General features: G+C 50.7%; 8 protein-coding genes across 8 annotated transcripts; 2 read left to right on the top strand and 6 right to left on the bottom strand.

Annotated features, from left to right (window-relative positions):
• Positions 1–4,916: 4,916 nt before the first annotated feature.
• CC77DRAFT_1012478 (hypothetical protein) lies at positions 4,917–6,320 on the bottom strand (the record flags this gene model as incomplete). The annotated part of the gene is made up of 1 exon (XM_018523769.1): positions 4,917–6,320. The coding sequence occupies one exon, from the start codon at positions 6,318–6,320 to the stop codon at positions 4,917–4,919; it is 1,404 nt and encodes a 467-aa protein (XP_018381733.1).
• Positions 6,321–6,911: 591 nt separating this feature from the next.
• CC77DRAFT_944510 (MFS general substrate transporter) lies at positions 6,912–8,627 on the bottom strand (the record flags this gene model as incomplete). The annotated part of the gene is made up of 4 exons (XM_018534972.1): positions 6,912–7,055; positions 7,120–7,305; positions 7,387–8,419; positions 8,473–8,627. The coding sequence occupies 4 exons, from the start codon at positions 8,625–8,627 to the stop codon at positions 6,912–6,914; spliced, it is 1,518 nt and encodes a 505-aa protein (XP_018381732.1).
• A 484-nt stretch (positions 8,628–9,111) lies between these two features.
• On the bottom strand, positions 9,112–9,999 carry CC77DRAFT_1034338 (hypothetical protein; the record flags this gene model as incomplete). Its single annotated transcript, XM_018526864.1, has 1 exon — positions 9,112–9,999. One exon carries the CDS (start codon positions 9,997–9,999, stop codon positions 9,112–9,114), a length of 888 nt encoding a protein of 295 aa, XP_018381731.1.
• Positions 10,000–10,581: 582 nt separating this feature from the next.
• CC77DRAFT_1024192 (hypothetical protein) lies at positions 10,582–11,840 on the top strand. Its single transcript, XM_018525824.1, has 3 exons — positions 10,582–10,780; positions 10,832–10,920; positions 10,966–11,840. Exons 1-3 carry the CDS (start codon positions 10,591–10,593, stop codon positions 11,770–11,772), a joined length of 1,086 nt encoding a protein of 361 aa, XP_018381730.1. The 5' UTR covers positions 10,582–10,590; the 3' UTR covers positions 11,773–11,840.
• Positions 11,841–12,019: 179 nt separating this feature from the next.
• Positions 12,020–12,472, bottom strand: CC77DRAFT_897360 (hypothetical protein; the record flags this gene model as incomplete). The annotated part of the gene is made up of 1 exon (XM_018533546.1): positions 12,020–12,472. A coding segment is annotated over one exon (453 nt), but the record flags the coding sequence as incomplete, so codon positions are not given.
• Positions 12,473–13,234: 762 nt separating this feature from the next.
• CC77DRAFT_1034336 (hypothetical protein) lies at positions 13,235–13,736 on the bottom strand (the record flags this gene model as incomplete). Its single annotated transcript, XM_018526863.1, has 2 exons — positions 13,235–13,587; positions 13,688–13,736. 2 exons carry the CDS (start codon positions 13,734–13,736, stop codon positions 13,235–13,237), a joined length of 402 nt encoding a protein of 133 aa, XP_018381728.1.
• A 1,528-nt stretch (positions 13,737–15,264) lies between these two features.
• CC77DRAFT_400796 (hypothetical protein) lies at positions 15,265–16,182 on the top strand. The gene is made up of 2 exons (XM_018531536.1): positions 15,265–15,344; positions 15,453–16,182. The coding sequence occupies exon 2, from the start codon at positions 15,758–15,760 to the stop codon at positions 16,088–16,090; it is 333 nt and encodes a 110-aa protein (XP_018381727.1). The 5' UTR covers positions 15,265–15,344; positions 15,453–15,757; the 3' UTR covers positions 16,091–16,182.
• Positions 16,183–17,290: 1,108 nt separating this feature from the next.
• Positions 17,291–18,616, bottom strand: CC77DRAFT_1098447 (hypothetical protein; the record flags this gene model as incomplete). Its single annotated transcript, XM_018529950.1, has 2 exons — positions 17,291–18,232; positions 18,293–18,616. 2 exons carry the CDS (start codon positions 18,614–18,616, stop codon positions 17,291–17,293), a joined length of 1,266 nt encoding a protein of 421 aa, XP_018381726.1.
• Positions 18,617–19,891: the final 1,275 nt, after the last annotated feature.

Here is a 19,891-nt window from a genome sequence, read left to right as displayed (position 1 = left end):
ACGACAGTCGCGAGCAGACTAAGAAAGCCACATATTCAAATCCCATCACTTGACCTGCCTTCGCTTTGTTGACATTGCCTTAGCCCATGTTTCTCTCCACGATGTTCACACCGAATCTGCGCTTCGACCACACCCAACGTTGTCGACCCACTCACACAACGCATCAATCTGCAGCCACCCTGCCGCAGTTCTGCACCCAACCCAAATCGTGCATACACTTGCGCAAGAGATCAATCTCGTACCCAACCACTTGTCTTGTCACCCCACCCAGGCTCCACGGCCTGGGCATCATCCACATGCATCCGTAAAGTCTCCATCGCGATGAACGCTGTAAGCCTAGAGATATCAGCGAATCACAGGTTTCACCAAGGCCGATGTGTGCATGGCCATCTGCGTGCTGAGCATGCAAGTGTGCAGTAGCCTGCTTGACTCGACGGGGACTATCACGCCGGGATTGCGCCCTGCCTCATCGATCTAACTGCTAGAGGTCTAAACAGATGTGTAAGATTACTAGGCGCACATCCAAGGGGAATTATGGATGGAAGGCTGCGGATACCGGATGCAGGTCGTGGCCGATTGATGACCTGAATGAGGGATCGAGACTCATCTCTGCGCTTTCTGTCATGCCCTTAGCGCATATCTTTGTTGGGAGAATGGAGGCGGCCGCCTAAACGGATTCCTCAGGCCACGCGATGTACAACTAAATGGAGGTTGGCGAGGCTATGCTAAGCTACTTGTGGCTGAGATGGTGTACTGTTGTTATTGACATGCTGTTGGACCTGCGCGGCAGTCGTCTCAGGATCTGATCCTGCTGCTGTTAGAGGCATACCACGAAACGACACGCAGGCAGTCGTAAAAATGTCTCGGCCATACGAACGCCATCACCATGGTCCTTGTCTCGCTTGTTGGCCGGTCAGCTGGCCATCGAGGAGGGCTGAATCTCCAGTCAACCATCAAACGTTCTTCAGCTTCCGTCGCCCTTGTGTCGTGTCGGCTACCGATGCTTCCAAGACACCTTAGCATGTCGCGTAAAATGTACATCCGCGTACAGTTGCAGTGAGGCGTCACCGGAAAACTTGGTCGACACCAATCGGCACACGGATTCAGGCAAGGAAGGGCACCGTTGCAAAGAATTTGTTTTTGCGGCCGCCAATCCTTCGTCATATGACAAGCATGGTGGATATCCGAAGAGGGAAAAGCAACGGCCATCGCTACCGAAAATCTCTCAGCAATCAGCAAATACGTGCTCATTTCGTGTGGTGCTGCGCGCGGGTAATGGCGTCGAGTGACGTGCAGAAGGCTGACGGAGCAAACTGGTGTAAGGATGACATTATGCCAAGGACCGCGGCTGGTACGTGTGGCAATCATCATCACCAGCCCACACCAGCCCGCGCCGTTCCTTCTGCCGCTAGCCACTTTCCAGGAAGAAATCCCTCAACTCCATCCTTTTGCATCATATGCATCCCACCCCGCGGCCCTTTCGTCAGACAATGTGCATACCTACAACAAGCTTATTGTTCGTTATTGATCCAGCTGCGCAAGTGTGGCGATGGCCGCTCAACGTCTCGCCGAAACCAGGTCCAGACTTATTGATGCGATTCAAGTGCCTTTGCCCATTCGCTGGGTGAATTGCATGCATGTATAGGTATGCTAATCTTGTTCTGACTTAGGCCATATCCAGCAGGAAAATGGTCTTAGAAATTTTAGCATACGATAGGAACAAGTGCCCTGGTCGCTCAACGGCGTCAAAGATCTGCTATCAGCTCATATTGAACTTTATCGACAAATCCGACCCTAGAGAGCGTTGAAATCTCGCTTCGTACGGAATGACATCGTCCTTCGGCTTTGCAAAAATGGTGGCTGTTCGTCAATCACATGGACGTTGCATGTCACCCGTATACCGTACTTGCATCAATTTTCTTCTTCCGACTTCCGTACGCACCCCAGAAGTATGCTTTTTTCACGCCACGAATGCGCCTCGAATAGTCCTTTTCCTTAGGCGAAGCTCGCAGAACTTTGTTCGCTTAAGTTATGCGAGTGCGAGAATGCGATGGGCACTTTTCGGCGTCACAGATAGACGAATGAGCACGGTAAGCCGCATATTGGCAACTGACATCTGGTCGGGGATTGCTATCCTAGCTGATGTCAAGGCTTGAAAGTAAGGAGCGAATCTTGCGCAGCAAGCTTCGTGGCTTACTTGCCTTGTGTCACTGTGTCACAGTAAGTTGGGCCAACTCATCGGGTCTGCCGAGCGACATCCAGCCTTGCGGGTAGCTGTGCTTTTGGGACCTGATGCTCGGAATTCTGCTCTTTCTTCTAGCTGAGGCACGTCCTTTGCGCTGTGATCTTCCCTTTCCCAGGATTGGTACTATCAAAAGCATACATGCGTCGTCATGCGGCTATTCTACGCTACATGCCGACGGTACTTCGATCAGTCATCGTGTCAGACTACGAACAGCGTTGCCTCACGCTATAGACTCGAAACGTACGATCATGAGCTCACTTTTTTTCCTCGGACACCGGAGATACATAGCCAAGGTCACTAAAACTCCAGATATTCAACTTCTCCGCACGGTTGCTTCTCCTAGAGCGACCTCGAACCTAGTCGGTCATACAAACAACATGCAATGGCGCTACATGGTAACACGGTAGCCATCCATGTCTGCCTCCTCAGCCACTTGCGAGAAACCTTCCACAACACGACCAGATCGCTGCTCAATACTAGCACGATATCCCCACACATGGTACAGCATAACGCCGCCTCTCGACATATGCTGGTCCATCCCCCGTAACGGGACGCTCCTTGCTGCAATGAGCACCCCTGGAACCCCAGGTAATACAACGATAGTCCCCATCTAGCCTGCTGCAGACGACCGCTGTCTACAAGCGTATCACTACGTCTGAGTTTGCTACACTCGCCACACGAATAATTGGACATACCCTCTCATCCGCAGTCCCGCCCTAGAGACACAAGCGGCTTCCCGTACACATATGATCGGACCGAGAGAAGTGGTCAGAGTCCAGTAACACAACCCCCACAGCAAGGGGCCTTTGCATCTGGTTCTGTACGCATGAAGGACAGGTGTGAGACTGACAGCGGGGAGGTGTTCCGATGGGTGTGTATGCAACTAGGCGGTCTCCGAAAGGTACTCAAGGTCTTTCGCTGCTCAGCCTCTTCGCGCGCTGTACCATCTGCAACGGTTTGACAGCTCATACCGTTTCCATGCTTTTTCAAGATTGGCGAGGCCGCGAAGAAACCAACGTCGAAAATCGTCTGTAGGTTCTTTTTGCTTCTCCAATTAGTAAGGTTTGGCTTTAGGGCACCAACTTGCTGGCTACCCACGCGAAGCTGCACGGCCGTACGATCGACCTATGAGCACAGGGCGTTGGGCATACGAGAACATCGTACGAGCGCCCTCGTGGCCGGTGCCTAGCGCTTCAAAAGACGACTTGTCTTCTTTTCTTTCCAAGGTTCTCTTCACGTCATTCTAGATTCGATTCTACACGCCCAAACCTTACGCGAAGGTGCATGAACCGGGTAGCGCGAACCAAAGATCGGAACACTATTATCGTCAACACCGCCTCCCAACCAATACGCTCATAGGTGCTGCCTGTCGCCGGGATGACCGCATGGGTAAGGAAGCAGCTACCGGGCCCGCAAACGATCTGACAACGTAAAACGAGGATGCAGCGAGCCCGGCCAGGATCTACTGCACGCCAGCTAGGCATCCTTCCAGCTATGGGCCTCGCATATATCCGCCCGAAGGTATTCTAAGGATAGGCTTCCTGCGTCTGTAGCGGACAAGGCAACAGAAGAAAAGTTTGGGCGGAAGCATATGCAGCAACCGACCGAACGCTGGTCGGCAAACCGTGACTCACCTCTGAACCACTATACTGACCAGATAGTGCTCATTTCAATGTAGCTGTGTTACCGCATGGCGAGTATACACCTTGCGCAGTGTATGTACGCTGAAACAAATCATCTCTCCAGCCTGTCATTCACAGCCAAACACCCAACCCCCACCCACAACTTCACGTTCGCGCATCCCAGCACCCCATCCACTTCAAAAGCAAACAATAGGCTCAAAATCCAAGCCGCTTGCCCAAAGTCTGGATTCGTTTCCTGCACAAGGCACCTTGCATGCGCTATCTTCGCCCTACAAGCACCAGTCGTTCAGCGGCCATGCAGCGAGCGCTGTGCCTAGCCGCCTAGGAACCGTGCTTTACGCTCGAGTCTGTCACACGACACGATGCGGCGCGACAGCATGCCAGAAGGCTGATTGCATCGGGGAATTATGTTGCGCTAGGAGCGTTGGGCTGAGGTTGTCAGTGCGGATGGGGAGGGTTGGTGTTGTGTGACGGTGGTGTTCTAGGTAGTGCGGACGGTTGTCTTGTGTGCTTGGTTAGGCGCCAAGCTAGAAGAGGTATGCTAGTCATCGCATGGTGTTGTGAGCATGGTTGGTATGGACGTGGGAGATTAGGTATGTGTACAGTGTTTGGGTCTTTGTGGTGGTGATAAGCTGGCACTTTATCAAAGAGAGAAACTCAACATCTTCTTAGAGCAGTGTACTTCTTCCTATTACAATAAAGCGTGTTAAGAACTACACAGATATAGACTAAGAATATAGAAGTCTGTAATACTATTAATCTTTATGAGTTTTCTTATCATGAGCTATTGTAAGCTGTAAGGTGAAGCTTGTTATCTGTACACCTGTTCCGTTGTTCCCTTGTATACGGTGCTGATGAGAATACTGTATCATGAATGAGCGAACTAGAGAGTTACCATCAATAACAAATGCAGTCGCTAAATATCTACACGATTGTCTGAATGGTCTATACGGACAACACTGCGGTGTACTGAAGCCCGGCAAAAGTTAGTTATTGTTCAGCCCAACGTCTATATCTTCCCAGAAGTTCTAATCCTGATCTCCTTCTGCATCTTGGGGTGCCGCCTCCTCGCCTTCAGACTCTCCATCTACAACCGTGCTTCTATCACTGTCAACGCCCTCCTCAATCTTTCCACCCTCGCCCCCAGCATTACTCGACGCTTGCTCTAAATAGTGAACTCCATCCCCACGTGTACTTCCATTCGATCCTTCCAGTCTGAGTGTGAGCCTAGGACGTCGCGTCGCCGGCTCCATCTCCAGCTCTTCATCTGCCTCAACCTCTTCTACCTTGATCTTGATCTTATCAACAGCCTCCTTTCTGACTACAGCACCCCCACTACTCTCACCTCCTGGCCCACCAACGAATTGTATACCGACCGGGTTAAGATAAGTATTAATGTTCTTGAGCAAAGATGTCCTCCACCAATGCTGCACATCAGAAGTCTTGGCGATATGGAAGTGAAAGTCCGGGTACATGTCACATACTTGTCGCCATGTGGTGCTATCACCAGGAACATCGTTCTTGTTGCTACCACCGCCGCGTGGTGAGCCTTCCGTGCCGAGGTAAATCACATCACTACGTGTCCAGTGTGAAGCCAGGGCGTCAAAGAAGAGTGTGCGGAGTCCTTTCATGGCGCCGACATCGTGACTGTGGTAGCCTCTCTTGAGGGGTGCAGGAGGAGCGCCGGAGGAACCATCATCGGTCGTGAGCTTGATCTGCGGGTTCAAGGGATTGTCGCTTGTAAGAGGTTCCGAGTTGATGGTTACCACACGTCGTAGGTTCTCTTCTGTGGTATTGACACATACGTATGCAATATCACCGGCTCGAATAAGAGATTGTTTGGCGTCAGATCTTCTAGATTTGGCGAACGGTAGGAATAGATCGTATAGTTTTCGCATTGCTGCTTCCCAGTACTCATCTGCTTCTAGCTTAGCGGCAAGGAGACATGAATCCGCGTGTGCTCGTATACCACGGTACCCGGCGACCTGTGTGTTGATGCTGTAAATGTTTGAGTGCATGAATGAGACGAACTCGGCAAAGGAGTTGGGACTGATAGTTGGCAGTTCAACTTCTGATACTGTGTCGTCTGCGGCGATGATGGATTTGAAAATGTCAGAGTACCGTGACAACTTCGCTTTAGGCAGATACCAGGTTCGTTGGTTATTTGGCTCTGGCTCTGGCCCGACGATGATCTTCATAGTGCCTGGGATGGACGGAACACTTTCCTTGCGTGTGTCGGCGGAACGGTAGACACGTGGACCTTGAGACACTGTCTCAGACCTTGTATCGAACACTGGTACCATCAATGTGTTTCGAGGGTCTCTGTTCCTTTGCACTTTGGCGAGGGGCGAGGACGGAAGCATCGAATCGGCTTGTGCGAGTCTTTGCTGGCCGGTTGATGGTGATACAGGGCGCGGGATGCGAGAGTTCATGCGATATCTGTGAGATCGCAAGGGAGGGGATATATCATGGGAAATACTGCTGAACAAGTACGGATGACAGGTACAAACGGGCAGGTTGTCGCGTGTGTGCCCTTGGTGACTAGCGATAGTGAAAGAGACGTTAAAGAAGCTTTGTGGGGCTCAAGACAAGTGAGGTCGTACGTATGCGTTCTGGGAAAATTATATGATGATGGTTGTTTATGGAAGCATGAAGCTGCAGAGTAAGATGGAAATGCGTGGATGAGCCATCGAGAGAAGAGCTTGTAAGGTGTATGTCGGATCAGGCAGCTGCCCAATGTAGATGGTATAGGCAGTGACGATTCGGATCAATGTGACAGCAGTAAATATTGACTGCGTCACAAATTGAAGACATTGCGATGGGGTTCAAGCTCAATCATTGTTTGAGGATAACCACGACTCAGTCACTTATATGCCCAGCCTCGTCGGAGAGCACCGTCTTTTTACACAAGTCTAGACAGAGCCCAACTACGACTGCTGAGAAGGTAGTCTGCTGGCTATCGCTGTTTAATACCGCAGTTCCCTCGAATACCGTTGTACTAAGCATGCCGTCATCCAGAGATATCACCCATGCGCCCTACCCTCTGCTTCCAACGCCACATCCAGCGTACTGCTCTGCTCTGTACTCAATCCATCAACCTCAGCCTGCCCACCATAACGCTCTCTAGCACGCCACTTTTCGCCAAAAGTATAGAACACCCATGGTACCTAGATGATGGTGCACAAAGTCAACGTATGTCTCATATGCAATTTGTCTAGGGTCATTTCTTACCGGCGTGAATGCAAGGGCAATGAGCGCAAGTAACGAGAATGACCAGCCCACATCAAGCTTTTGGTACATCTTATGCGAGAAAAGAGGCGCAAGACCACCGACAAGCGAACGCATGACAGAACAGGCAGCCATGCCAGATGCAGAATGCAGCGGGTAGGCGTCGAGAATGTATGTACCTGTAAAGAACTAGACTGCAGATCAGCGACGGTGAACTCAGATTTGAGACTGAACTCAGAATGAAGCACTTTGGGGCGACATGAGACTTACGATAGCGCTCATAGCCCCAGCACCAAAAATCGCTGTTCCAATCAGCGGCACGATCCAGTGCATCCCATGTTGCGCAGTCCAAGCATATATGAACAAACCGATGCTCACAAGCGGCCACCAAAATACCATAGGTAGCAATCGGTTCTCCGGTCGTGTGTCACCTTTCAGTGCTCTTCGCTTGACAATGCCATCGCTAATCGCAGCGCCCCCAAGCATACCAATGAGGTTGCCGACTGCAGTGCCCAGATAGGCGAGGCCCAGACTTTTCGGCGCCCACTTGTATGTTTCGACAAACGTGGTTGGGAGGGTCGTGTACAGGACATAGATGTATCCGTAACCGATAGCAGTAAGGAGTGAGGTAAAGAAGATCGGACGTGACAAGAATAGCATGCGGAGCGGCATAAGCATCGCACTGCGAAAAGCTTCCAGCTTATCTTCTGCAATGTCCGCATCAGATCTTACTCGCAGGTTCTTATTCCCAGTCTCTTTCCGCAGTCGCACTGCTTTCCGCCGAAGTAGAACCGGCTCGTAGGTTTCCGACAAACATAGCATACTAAGGACTGTACCTATCCCACCAAGGATAGCAGTGAGATAGAAGATCCATCGCCATCCTTTCGCAGCATTGAGGTAGCTGCCTGCTGTAGGACTAATTGCTGGACCAAGGTTATATGCCAGACCTATCAATGCCATGACGCCTCCCCGCTTCTCTTTCACCATGAGGTCTCCGAGGCTTGATGGTGCAAGAGCGAATACACTACTTCCGCCCACACCAGCAAAGAACCGGAAAACAGCCAAGACACCAAGTGAGTTTGCGCGCCCGCAGGCCAAAGTGCATATGGTGAAGAGCACGTTGCACAGGTGGTACAAAGGCAGTCGGCCATACTGCTCGGAGAGGGGGCTAATGAGGAGTGGTCCAAAAGCGTAGCCTAGGACGTAGATACTCAGGACGAAGGCGGACAGGTAAGCGTCGGTGGATCTGAAGTCTTTCATGATCTCTGGAATCGCTGGGGCGACCACAGAAGACGTGAATGGCCTCCTACATGTCAGCGATTCATAGCTGCGATGCATCTAGGGTGTGATACTTACGAGACAAAAGACATGAAGAATATACAGGCGATGTTGATAGTCTTCTTCCATGAGGCGAAGTTTCTGGGGTTTGCCGCATCGTCATTACCATGCCAGTCGACTACACTTACCTGCCTCTCTTTCTCAGACACGAGTGAGGTGGGTGGGCTCTCCATGGTACTGCAATGTGACATGTAAATTCTCGGTAGGACTTCGCTCTGATATAGGTTCAAAGCTAGCAATAGTGGTAAGGGGTGAGTAACAAAGAGTTTTGGATGCAGTTGGTATGGACGTTGGGAAGCAATGAGTCTCGGAATGTAGCCTCAGTCTTTGTGTGTCCAATGTTCTAATGCCGCCTCCCATAAACATCTTTATAACAGGGTTGCCTTGTAATTACGTCGCTCGAGGTAAACACGGCTTGACGAATCGAGTGCCGGAATGTGTCGGGCTGGTATCGGAAGATAGAAAGAAAGCGAACGGCTGCAACTCCGGTGCCATGAACATGTCAAATTTAGGGCGATACCGGCTCTTGTTCTTACTGACGGGCTTCCAATTCTACGCATTTAGCAACATATGTGCCACAATGCACTGCTGCCGACTACTTAGGCGAGCATAGGATTCGATGGTTACGAACCAAGTAAGCATGAACAACCCTGAAGTCTATGTGGTGCTGTCAACTGCCACAGGGTACTTCTCCAGGCTCTCGTACCATTGAAGCGTGCTCCCTATCATGAAAGCCCAACTACCCCAAAAGGTGCTAAGAGAAGCCTGATATTGCGCCCAACTCCTGCTATCATACCCAAAAGCCGGACACAATGTGAAGCCTACACCTCCTACGAGATTCCAGGCGCCGACCCACCAACCGAGTGTCCGGGGAGCCGGTTTCCACCACTTGGACTGTGTCTCGATCATGAAGAGAGCGCCGGAAATGACGAAACCTAGACCGCCAAGAACTTGGGGAGTCCAGTAGAAAATGATGGTAAGCGTCTGCGACATGCGATTGTAAATGCCTGGTAGCGCTGTCAGACCCGCAACCCAGAAGATTGTTGCACCGAGCAGCTGGGAGAAGGAAGCTATGAACCCGAGATTGTGGATGTAGTGGGTTCGCAGTTCTTCGTTTGACGGCCACCATATCCACAAACGCTCTTGGGGCGCCAAATCGGACTTTGATTGTGTAAATTGCCGGGTGTCGACGGACATCTGTTTGTTGTGGTGGTGTGTGCAATGCGACTTTGACGGCCGCAGTGCTACGCGTTCTCCGCTTTCCTCTTCATGCGATAGAACCTGCTCCACTGCCCATCCGAAGCATCCCGATCTACCCTCATTCACAGCTTCTGCCACGAGCAGGAACGACCCCACTTCGAAAACAGTCACTCCGACAAACGCGGTTATGCCCCCACCATACAATTCCTCATTCGCGAATTCAGAACCCGGTCGCACCAACGGCAGATATACGAAGAAGGCATTGAATATCCATATCACACTGCCTATTGTGAAGACAAAGGCAACGTCGAATGACACGTCCCATATCGGAAAGTACGTGAACATGCGCCAGATGTTGCGTGCAACACTACGAAGGGAGGTAGTTGGGCGTGGGGTATCGTGCTTTGTCGAAGCGGTAGCCTGTTTGGATTCGATGTCTACTGCATGTCGTCCTTTGCGGTCATTCCGGGAAGTCCATTTGTACCGCACATCAGGACGCTGGTCGTGGCGGTAATGCGCTCGCGTAGGGTTGAGGAACGGTATCGGACCAGTGACGCGATCATGTTCGAGACGTAGGCCATCCCCGTGTCTCACGGGTTCACGAGCCGGGTGGAAGGTGTTGTTGCGTCGCGTTTTGCGCGTGTCTGGGCCATCGCGACTTGTCATATCAGCCTAGTCGTCTTCAGTTCGCATGAGCGTTGCTGTGTCGTTAGCATTGATCAAAGCTTTCTGTATCTCGCGAGAAAACCGGCAGAAAGCGACTTTGAACCCATGTTCAGACGCGTAGATGCTGCCAGCCTGCGTCATAGTCTCGGACAGATGTAGCGTTGCAGTTAGTCTGTTGATAGCCGACGCCGGCAGTGCTGAGTCAGCCAGTCCACTGCCTCGCAAACACCTCGCGAACCAGGTACCCTCAAATTGAGTGCTTGCTCTGGGATGACGCGCTACATGCGGATCATCCGCATAGCTGCCGTAGCTGTATCACCTACTTTCGGGTTCAATTTTTGGATTTTTTCTGTTCTGGCAAACATTTACTGGATTCTTCATAGCCTATACGTGGCTCGCACAGCTGCTTTGATTGTTGCGTCAATGGAGGAGGAGCGGCCCCAAGGTAGCAAGTGTCGAGGTCAGTAGTACAAGCTAACCGAGCTCCTTCAGTCGGCTGATACCAAATCAGAGCGATGCCAGCTCATCAGGCTGGAATCACACATCCCAGCCAAGGCAGCTTCACCTGAGTACATCTTTTCTCTCGCCTATAAGAAGCCCGTAAGTATACAACATTATATATCGGTCAGACCTGATGGTCTACAGCGGCCTATACCCAAAACCTGGGAATGGATGGGAACTAAGAATGGTACTGGTCTTCTCGATCTCCCACGGGAGTTGAGAGACATAATTTATGGCTACGTCTGCGACGATATGATCCACGACGGATATGGATGGCGCAAAGAAGACGAATGGGCCGATGACTTCGATCCGGGTGCTGAGGAGGATGAGGAACTTATATTTTACCAAAACTGCAACATTATGAGGATATGCCGACAAGTGCACTGGGAATTTACTGAAGTGCTCTATGCGCGGCCGCTACAACTTACCGGCGTCCCACCGTTCGGCATAGCCCATCATATCGTTGTTACGGGATCACATATCCTTCCGTTATCAAGAACATACGCACATTTTGTCAAGAAGCTGGCATTTATCCATAGCATAGGCCTTCAAGACTATTTAGGCGTGGAATCGCGAGGAGAGCACAAGGTTAGTGCTGAAGTTCTTTGGCTCGATGTTGTTACAGCAACGAGGACACTGCTGAAGCTTTTCCCTGCTCTACAAATCTTGCGCATTCTTATCACCAACGAGCCAATCGAGCCTGTGAATGACGTATTGCTGGCCATGCTCGGGATGCGCACGGATAGAAGAGAAGAGCCGGTCGAGATCGCAGAGGATGTAATCCAGGTAGTGCGCCAGAGCGACACGAGGCCTATTAAAGTTCCGCAGCAGCTGGAATTGTTATATTTGGAAGAAGACAATGGCATTGTAAGGGAGATGCCTTTGAGCGAGGCCTTGAGGAATGTACAAGCAGCAGAGCTCCACAAGAAAGAGCTTAGAGAAAAATCCTGAGACTGAGCTAAGATCAAGCTGAAGATGGTGAAAAATGGTGTGGTTCGCACTTAAAGAACTGAGTGTACAAATGTTGAACATGATTTTGATGTAAACTGCTAGTATCAAAACCGAAGACCGTATACACGTTCCAAGGCGTCGCAAGATTGTCGCTGAACGCCATCGCTGTGCTAATCATACAAATACAAACAACAGGACCAGCCTGATCGTCATGCCGCAAGCGACATCAGTTCACCTTTCCCTCTTTCTTCTCCTTCCTGCCCTTCTGCCTCTCATCAATCTTCAGCCCCCTAACCAGCTGCCTTCCCATCATCCTCGAGATCTCCTTGGCATAGTCCTTCATCCTCATGTTATTTTGCTCATCTGCGCTCTTCCCTTCATACTGCTTCTCACTGTATGGCGGTGGCGCATCCGTATACCGCGCGTACTCTGCTTCGATGCGCTGAGCACTCGAGTTGGTTGAGAAGTTGGAATCAGAGCGGTGCGCCGAGTGGTCTGACGAGTGCGTTGAAGGCGATGGGAACGAATGGTAGGATGATGCTCGCGCTGCTGTGTTATCTTCGGTGTCGATTGTAGCGGGTCTTTGGTGAGCAGCAGCGGCAGCGGCTTTGGCAACTGATGATGCTGAGTCGTGGCGAGAGGACATTCTAGAGGAAGGGGTTTCGCGTTCGTTGACGCTGACTTCTGGGTAGTGATCCATGATTCGTGTTTCGGTGGTGACTCAATGCCGACTCGTAGTGGTAGTGTAGGATCTAGAAACCACAATATAGGATGTTTTGAGCAATGTAAACGTGTATAGTATGGAGTGTGACTGTTAGCGTCCTCAATGATGAGTATGCTTATTGGTGCGGCCGAATGATGCCATCAGGTCGATGATGCAGGTCAGGACCTTTAAACGGTTGCCTACTCACACAACGCACATGATGTACCTGACACAGACCCATAGCAATCCTGTAAGACATACTAAAGACGTCATTGCAGCGCCATCGCGCAGCCCAGCCACGCTTTGCCTGTCGCAGTCCAGGATAGGAAATGATGTGTGGCTCATCAGAAGATCATGCCTTCCAGGCAGAATGCGGATACAACTCTTCTGCCCTAACAGGCTGGTCGATATGCTCCGCGGATGCAGAAATCCTTCATGAACCATACCATGACACGTGGAATGATGTTGGAGATGAACGTTGTCGGGGAGACGGCGAGGGAGCGAAAAGCGAGGCGCAAGCGAAGCGAAGGATGTGTGGCGTTCAGCATGGACGGGGCCGATGATGTCATTCATCACGATCGGCCGTGCCGTGTCGCACAAGAAGACCTGAAAGCTGATGTAGATCACAAGAGGAGACAAATAATTGGCATACGAACGATTGGGTATCTTAGTCCTCAAAGCGGACAGTGCGTGCAACGTGACAGAGCGTGAAATGGGTGAACAGGACGAGAAGCAGGTGCTGAGCCCCCAACAAACCTCTCACACCCTAACCAGACCCCTGACAGCGTTCTTGAGTTTCCCCAGACCACGTGAACTCTTCTTGAAGTCCTTCTGTCGCTCCAACTCCATGTCCGTCGGCGCGTTGAAGTTACCGCTTATTCTTCGAATCTGTCCCTGCGAGTTGTGGTGTGCTGGCGACGGCGAATAGTAATGCTCAGCTGATGAGAATCTCCTTGGACGTCCCGTGTCATCATCAGAGTATGACGATCTCAGATATGCAGAAATGACAGCTTGTTGAGACAGTTGCCCCTCGTCGGATGATCGTTGCGCATATGGTGGAGTCAATGTCTGGGGTTGATGCGACTCTGCGCGCTTGCGGGATGATGACATGGCTGCAGTACGTTGATTTGGGTCCTCGGGTATATCGCTCATGGAGTATCGTGCTGATCTAGAGTCAAAGAAGGATTTGTGGAGAGTGTAGAAATTGCTTACGACCATGTTGGGACCGCTCTCGCTGCTGTTGTCTTGTCTGTTTTTCCATGGTTGCACTTCGTTTCGCAAACCAATTCGTGTCGTATAAGAGTGGGCTGCTCTTCAATTTGGCACGAGAAGCTTGAGTAGATATCAAAGACGCAAATCGCAACGCTTGAATGTGATGGATCAAAGCAACCCCGAATTCTCGCAAGGGCCCTACCTGTTCATACTTATCAACATAGCCTTCAGGTACCTTCGGCCAATGCACGTGGTACCATGGTAATGCCAAAATCTAACGTCATTGACCCTGTCTCCCAATCAACTCTTCCATGCAGGAAACTACGAGACTCAAACTGCGGATCGGGGACAAGACGGGTAACCGGGCATTGTCTGCCTCGGGCGTCCCGCATGTTGCCAACTTGGCGGTAGTTGATGTCCAGTTAAGGTTGCCTTGCATGGCATAGTACTTTGTAGTGTTGGTGTCATCCGGAAAGTCGTTTCCGCGGATGAAACGGACGCAGGACGATATGACTGGTGGGGTTGGACGCAGGGCAGCCTTAGCGATGTTGCAAGCTCTAGATACGAGGAGATCAGCGCAAGGCTGTGATGGACATGCGAGATGGAGGGTTGAACGAGTGAAGTGTTGGACACATGGATTGATGGGCTATCATTGCGATATCTGCACGAAGGGCTGGTTGCGACTGGTCAAGCGACCTTCTTCGAAGAAGTAGCTATTGCAGCAGCCAATGAGCGATTCGGCTACCATCAGGATGCATCTGTAGAAGACTAAACGAATCGCATAGCAGGATGTAGAGAGGTGCAAAAATCTCCAATGCGACCAGTATGTGGAAGAAGAAGAGACGGACTTCCGGGCACTTCACTTCGCTATAGAAGTAATATCCATGTAGGTCCGATTCGTCCGAATAGCACCTCAAGATCTCCATCACCTGATTTACAGCATTTCCTGCGAAGGTGCGATCTTCGAGATCAAGATCTTTCATTTCGGCAAAGAAACATCTCAAACATCGGTTCCGCCCTGATTTGCAGGGGCTCATCTCCTCTTCCTCGCTTCGCACCCTCGTCACCCAGCCCAAAGTGGCAAAAAATCCTGCCAAACGGTCCAAACCCCTCGTCTCCCCTAACCCAACCTGCACAGCCAACGTTTCCCCGCGCTCTGCCCAGCACTGCTTTTCTGCGCAGCAAAAGATAATCCGCCCATCTGACCTTTCTTCTCGAACGAACAACTAGTATCCTAAACATAGTAACACACGTGCAGCCACCTCAAGATTTGCGAGGCTACGTTGGCGATTTGCTTAAGGCCGGCCGAGGCGCAGCAAGCCGTGCGGACGGTCTCGGATGCCTGACCGCAACGCGTCCCACAGTGGGCCTCCGAGATGATGATGAATGTGCGCTGACGCGGTGTTGCTCGACGGCTCAACTGCGACTCAGCCCATGTGGATATTTCAATAAATAGGAGAAGGATGGTACCACTTGGTGGTGGTTTCGACGAATTTTGTTATTACCGGCATTTCAAACATATATCGCATTGAGACTATTGGAAATCTTCAGCATAACATATAATCGCGCTACATCAAACGGTGTATTGCTTCTTCTCGCGTTCACAAACCAAGAAGGAAAGAGACAGTTACTTGAAGTAGCAACTTTCAGGTTTTCCGTACGTAGCAGTAGCACCTCCACATTCCAGATCCTGCCATCCCGCACCCGGGTTTCCGGCTGAGCAACGAAAAAGCCCTCAACAAGCATCATCCCTAACCCATTCCAGGGGTCCACGCAACTCTTCCAAGGCATTCATAAGCTCTGGAACCACGCCGACTATCCACGAACCAGTATCGGCGAACCCACTGGGACCCTGACAACCAAAAGCCCACTTCGTTCCTTACAGCTGTAAACAAAGGCAAAGCGAGGCTTCCGATCCCGAGCACGTATAGTACATTAGCATACCCGCAGATCGTTTTTACAAAGATCTCGTATTCAGAGCGGTACACTACTACCACAAACTTTCGGCTCTACCCACGCTACCCTACTGTACAACCAAAGAACAACGATCGACATACAACGGACCTGAAAATGGACGTCACTACCACTATCAACACACAATCGTCATCAGCGTCATCGTTACGAAGCTCATCGCCTACTACACCCATAACACCTTCCTCGCCTGCATCATCGGCAGGCGCTTCATACTTCAACGCACCAAACTCGCCGCAAATCCCTTACCACATCATCGTCACGTTCGACGGTAAAGTGCGCGAGATGATGAGGATAGAAAGGCAGGTCGAATATCCAGTCCAGGAACGCCGATCGCGGAGGCCGGCACCTAGGCCGAGGTACTACGCGAAGAATGCGGAGGAGCAAAGACCAGAGGCTAAGAGGGTTGACAGCGGGTTCAGCGGGATGTAAAAGGTCAAGGCTTGGTTTGGGAGGTTGGCAAAAACGGCGTTTACGATTTTGATGACTTTCTTCATGGGTACAACGGAAAAGGATCATACCACGGCTGTCGTCGTTGGCAGTCGGCGGGAATGCAAAAGGCTGGAGGCTACCTAGCTGGAATACTGTCAGTAATTGTAAACGTAATCAAGAACAATGGAGGTCTTACTGTGCTATCCAATGGATCCAATTCGAGAAGAATCCTCCTCACTCGCCAGCCTATTCTGCGATCATTCCGATTTTGGCTTCTTAGACGCAACTAAGACATCTCGATGCCAATGGTGCGCATCTCTTGCGCTAAATGTGAAGAGGCGGCCGAAGTCAGAACCGTTGGCGCCGTTGCGCGGGCTCTTGAGTCAGTGTGCCGCCAGCCAGGAACATGTCGTGCAACCGCTGGACTCGTGTATCCTGGGTGAGAGCGAAGGATCTGTCTGCTTCACTCATATCTTTGCGGGCTAGCACGATGATAGTGCTGACAAGGAGAGTTTGTAACGGGGTGAGACGAAGCGACTGAAGTTTCCGAAAGTAGGAGTGCCGTCCTGAGCTGCTTATCTTGCCGAGTAGTCTTATGTGTATCAGCTCTTGTAGCAAACCACGTAGCGAAGGCGGTAAAAATTGCCGGCGTAGTGTGCTGGTGCACTGAGTGGAAGAAGAATGCACAGGTGTTGTACAGTTGTATTTAAGAAGCTAAAGGAGTGTAGTTATACCTCTGTCGGCTGCTAATATACAAGATAAAGTTTAAAAACTAATAATTGCATGTTGTGTCTAGTTCTCTCCTCAGGTGTACAAGAAGCACTGAGGTTATCTTCCTCCGTACTGACTTTGCCTTAGTCGTGCTGAGGTGATGCTTTGACATCCTCGTGATAGTGTCTTCATACACTCCAACACCCGTACAGTAGTTCCGGACGGACATGAGAATCCAGCCAACGTTGACACGAGTGAGGCATCTCGTGGCGAATTAGTGTCGATGACAAAGTAAAGGTTCCTGGTGTCGACGACAAAGTAAAGGTTCCTGGTGTCGACGACAAAGTAAAGGTTCCTGGTGTCGACGACAAAGTAAAGGTTCTTGGTGTCGATGACAAAGTAAAGGTTCTTGGTGTCGATAACGAAGTAAAGGTTCACCCTTCATGTTGTCTTTTGTTACTGTTCGGGTTACCAGTCTGGCCGAGTACTCTATGTACGCTTTTCGATTCGAACAACCCATCTCTTCCGACCTTGGCCTGCATCTATCATCCAGATCCTGATCTTGTCCGAGACACAGTTACAACAGATGATGTGTATCCTGTCTTCTCGACCGACAACCTCGTTCGTCAGCTGTCTCGATGTAGGACCAAAGGGGGGATCCATTCCGCGACGACTGCGCGATAGAAGGACTCGAAGTCTCTTCAACTCCTCAGCCAAGGATGTCATGCCCTCGTATTTGAGACGGAGAGCCGCCCAATTCATCGAAACGAACAAAAGCAACTCATCGTAATCGGAGCGTGGTTCGCCGTCCACGGTGATGAAGTCTTGAAGGGCAAGACTTTCTGCGAGATCATTCGGCGATGCGACGGATCCGATCTTTGGCCATGTGATGAAGTGGAAGGGAAGCTCTTCCCGCTGAAGAAGTTCATAACGAAGGTTACTTGGATATCGTGGCTGGTAGTGTCTCTTGGTAAGCGCATTTCTTCCAAGCGGTTCTTCTGGGCGCTTATGAGAGGCCTCCTTCGTGTCCTTGTCGTCGAACGTCCGATCCCTGATGGTGCGCACAAGAGTGGGGAGTTGGACGTGACAGTTTTGATCAAAGAGCCATCTCTGCTCCGCCATAGGAAGATCAGCGTAGAGATAATACCACATCCATCTTGTAATAAAGGTTGGTGACGGCTTGTATTGACGGCATACGCTGGGCATTTTCATCAACAGAGGAGAAGCCAAAAGACACTGCATGCTCTCTTGCATCCAGGCAACCTCGCTGTCTACCACCGCTTCGAAGAGCTTGTACAACTGTGACAAGTCGCGAAGGTCAAAGTCTTGTCGGTCATGTTGCCCGAACAGTGTCACTGTTGAATCTGGGCTCTTTGCCGGGCGATTTACCCTGATGAGCGCACGCTGGCTGATATTGCTTGTATTTGGCATCTGAAACAATGGTCAGATTCTTATCTAGGAAGTCTTGTCGGCTTAGTTGCGTAAACTTACACTCAAGTACATGAACAACTGGTCCTTAGTTAGAGACCACGATGCTCCAGGCCAGAGGACACATGCAATGAGCCTTGTAGCATGATCACGTTTGGTGGCGGAGAAGGCGTCTTGCACCAGCCACGTACACGCTACCTGGAGGTATGGAGTAACGATCTCCTGTTTCCGGAGTTCTTCGAAGTAGCTCAAGTATTGGGCTCGACCGAGCGCGAAAAGCTTGTCCCCAAGGGTCATGGCATAAACCGGGTCACTGCCAGATGTGCTTGACGTACTTTGGTTTCCAGGAAGAGGAAGGGAGTAACTTATTCCGTTAGAAGTTGCCATAATTACGTCGAGCGAAGCCGGCCAGGGTGTGCGGAGTTTCCTGATGATCCGGGGATGAACAGTTGGGAGTTATGGGAAGAGAGAAGGCGATGGAAAGAGCGGTCAGTCGATAGTTGGGAGTGGATGCTGTCAAGTTTGCTATGAGCGAGCGGTGGAGTGTAGGAACCTGAAAGGCGCTGTGAACGAGATAGTTCTTTGCCGGATGATGAGGTTGAGTGGAGATAGCTTGGTAGTCGTGTTGGTCTGCGAGCGCGGAGGATACCGCTGTGAATTTTGATGGCTGCTCACTCGTATCGAGTAGCAGAGACACGTACGATGTCAGTGACTGTCAACATTCGTGTACTCGTGGTCGATGTTATCGAACAACCTCAGTTCTGTGCATAGAATTGAGTCGAGTGAAGAACATTAGTAAGATAAGCCAGTAGACAGGTTGGTTTGTGAGTAGTAAGAAGTAAGAAGGTTGACTGGAGAGGAAAGGAGAAGTAGTTGCTGGAGAGGAAAGAAGAAGTAGTTGCTGGGGGTAAGGGCTTCCGTTGAAGCGCATGAACCACCGGGGCGCCGTTATGTCAGCAGCAGCGAGGAGAGCTATGAACAGTGGGTTGAACACGAATAGTGATGCAAGTGAGGGGCTCTAAAGTCTCTGGTATATGCAGGAAGAGTATCCAAAGTGACCCATGCCGGTCCACATAGATATAAAGGCTTGGCCAAGCCAACAACTTGACCCAACATAGCGATCAACCTTGCAGTCTCAGTGGCATACCACCCAAAAAACCCATGAATATACGGGAAGGTCTGTAGGGTCTTCCAAGAATGTGGGGTTTCAAGGCTCCCTTGGTGGTTTTCATAACCTCAGAAATGTCTCACGGACCCCAGCATCTTCACCATACCATCATCACTTAAGATGGCACGGTCTTCTTTTCATGCCATAACCACCATAGCATCGCTCTTGATATCTTGGAAGCGGACGTTTCCCAGAATCTTATGTTCATTGCGACTGGTCTGTTACTCGAAACGATACGATACCAGTCAGGGACGACCACGCAGCAGCAGCCCTGAACACATATCCAGACGCATGACTAGCTTGTCCAGAGAAACGTCCTGTTGACGAAATGAAACAAGGACGCAAATCTTGGAGTTGCGCACATATAACCAAGCGCCAGCTTTTCACCTAAGCTGAAGTCAAAGCAGCTTACCTAAATCTATGTACATCCCTCGTTTCTGACAGCCTCCAGTAGTTGTCAACTTAAAAATCATTACTACGAACGTCAGAGCCTT

This window comes from Alternaria alternata (genome assembly GCF_001642055.1).
Source record: "Alternaria alternata strain SRC1lrK2f unplaced genomic scaffold CC77scaffold_22, whole genome shotgun sequence".
Classification (NCBI taxonomy): Eukaryota; Fungi; Ascomycota; class Dothideomycetes; order Pleosporales; family Pleosporaceae; genus Alternaria; species Alternaria alternata.
The sequence above is the reverse complement of the archived record's forward strand: the minus strand, read 5'-3'. Positions and strand labels throughout refer to the sequence as shown.

What these genes read in the sequence shown, in the direction of transcription:
- CC77DRAFT_400796 (XM_018531536.1), top strand. Translation starts at nt 15,758, where the DNA reads ATGGACGTCACTACCACTATCAACACACAATCGTCATCAGCGTCATCG.
- CC77DRAFT_1024192 (XM_018525824.1), top strand. Translation starts at nt 10,591, where the DNA reads ATGACGCGCTACATGCGGATCATCCGCATAGCTGCCGTAGCTGTATCA. An exon ending in CCAAGGTAGCAAGTGTCGAG is followed by an intron (nt 10,781 to 10,831) that starts GTCAGTAGTACA and finishes ATACCAAATCAG; the next exon opens with AGCGATGCCAGCTCATCAGG. An exon ending in CTCTCGCCTATAAGAAGCCC is followed by an intron (nt 10,921 to 10,965) that starts GTAAGTATACAA and finishes GATGGTCTACAG; the next exon opens with CGGCCTATACCCAAAACCTG.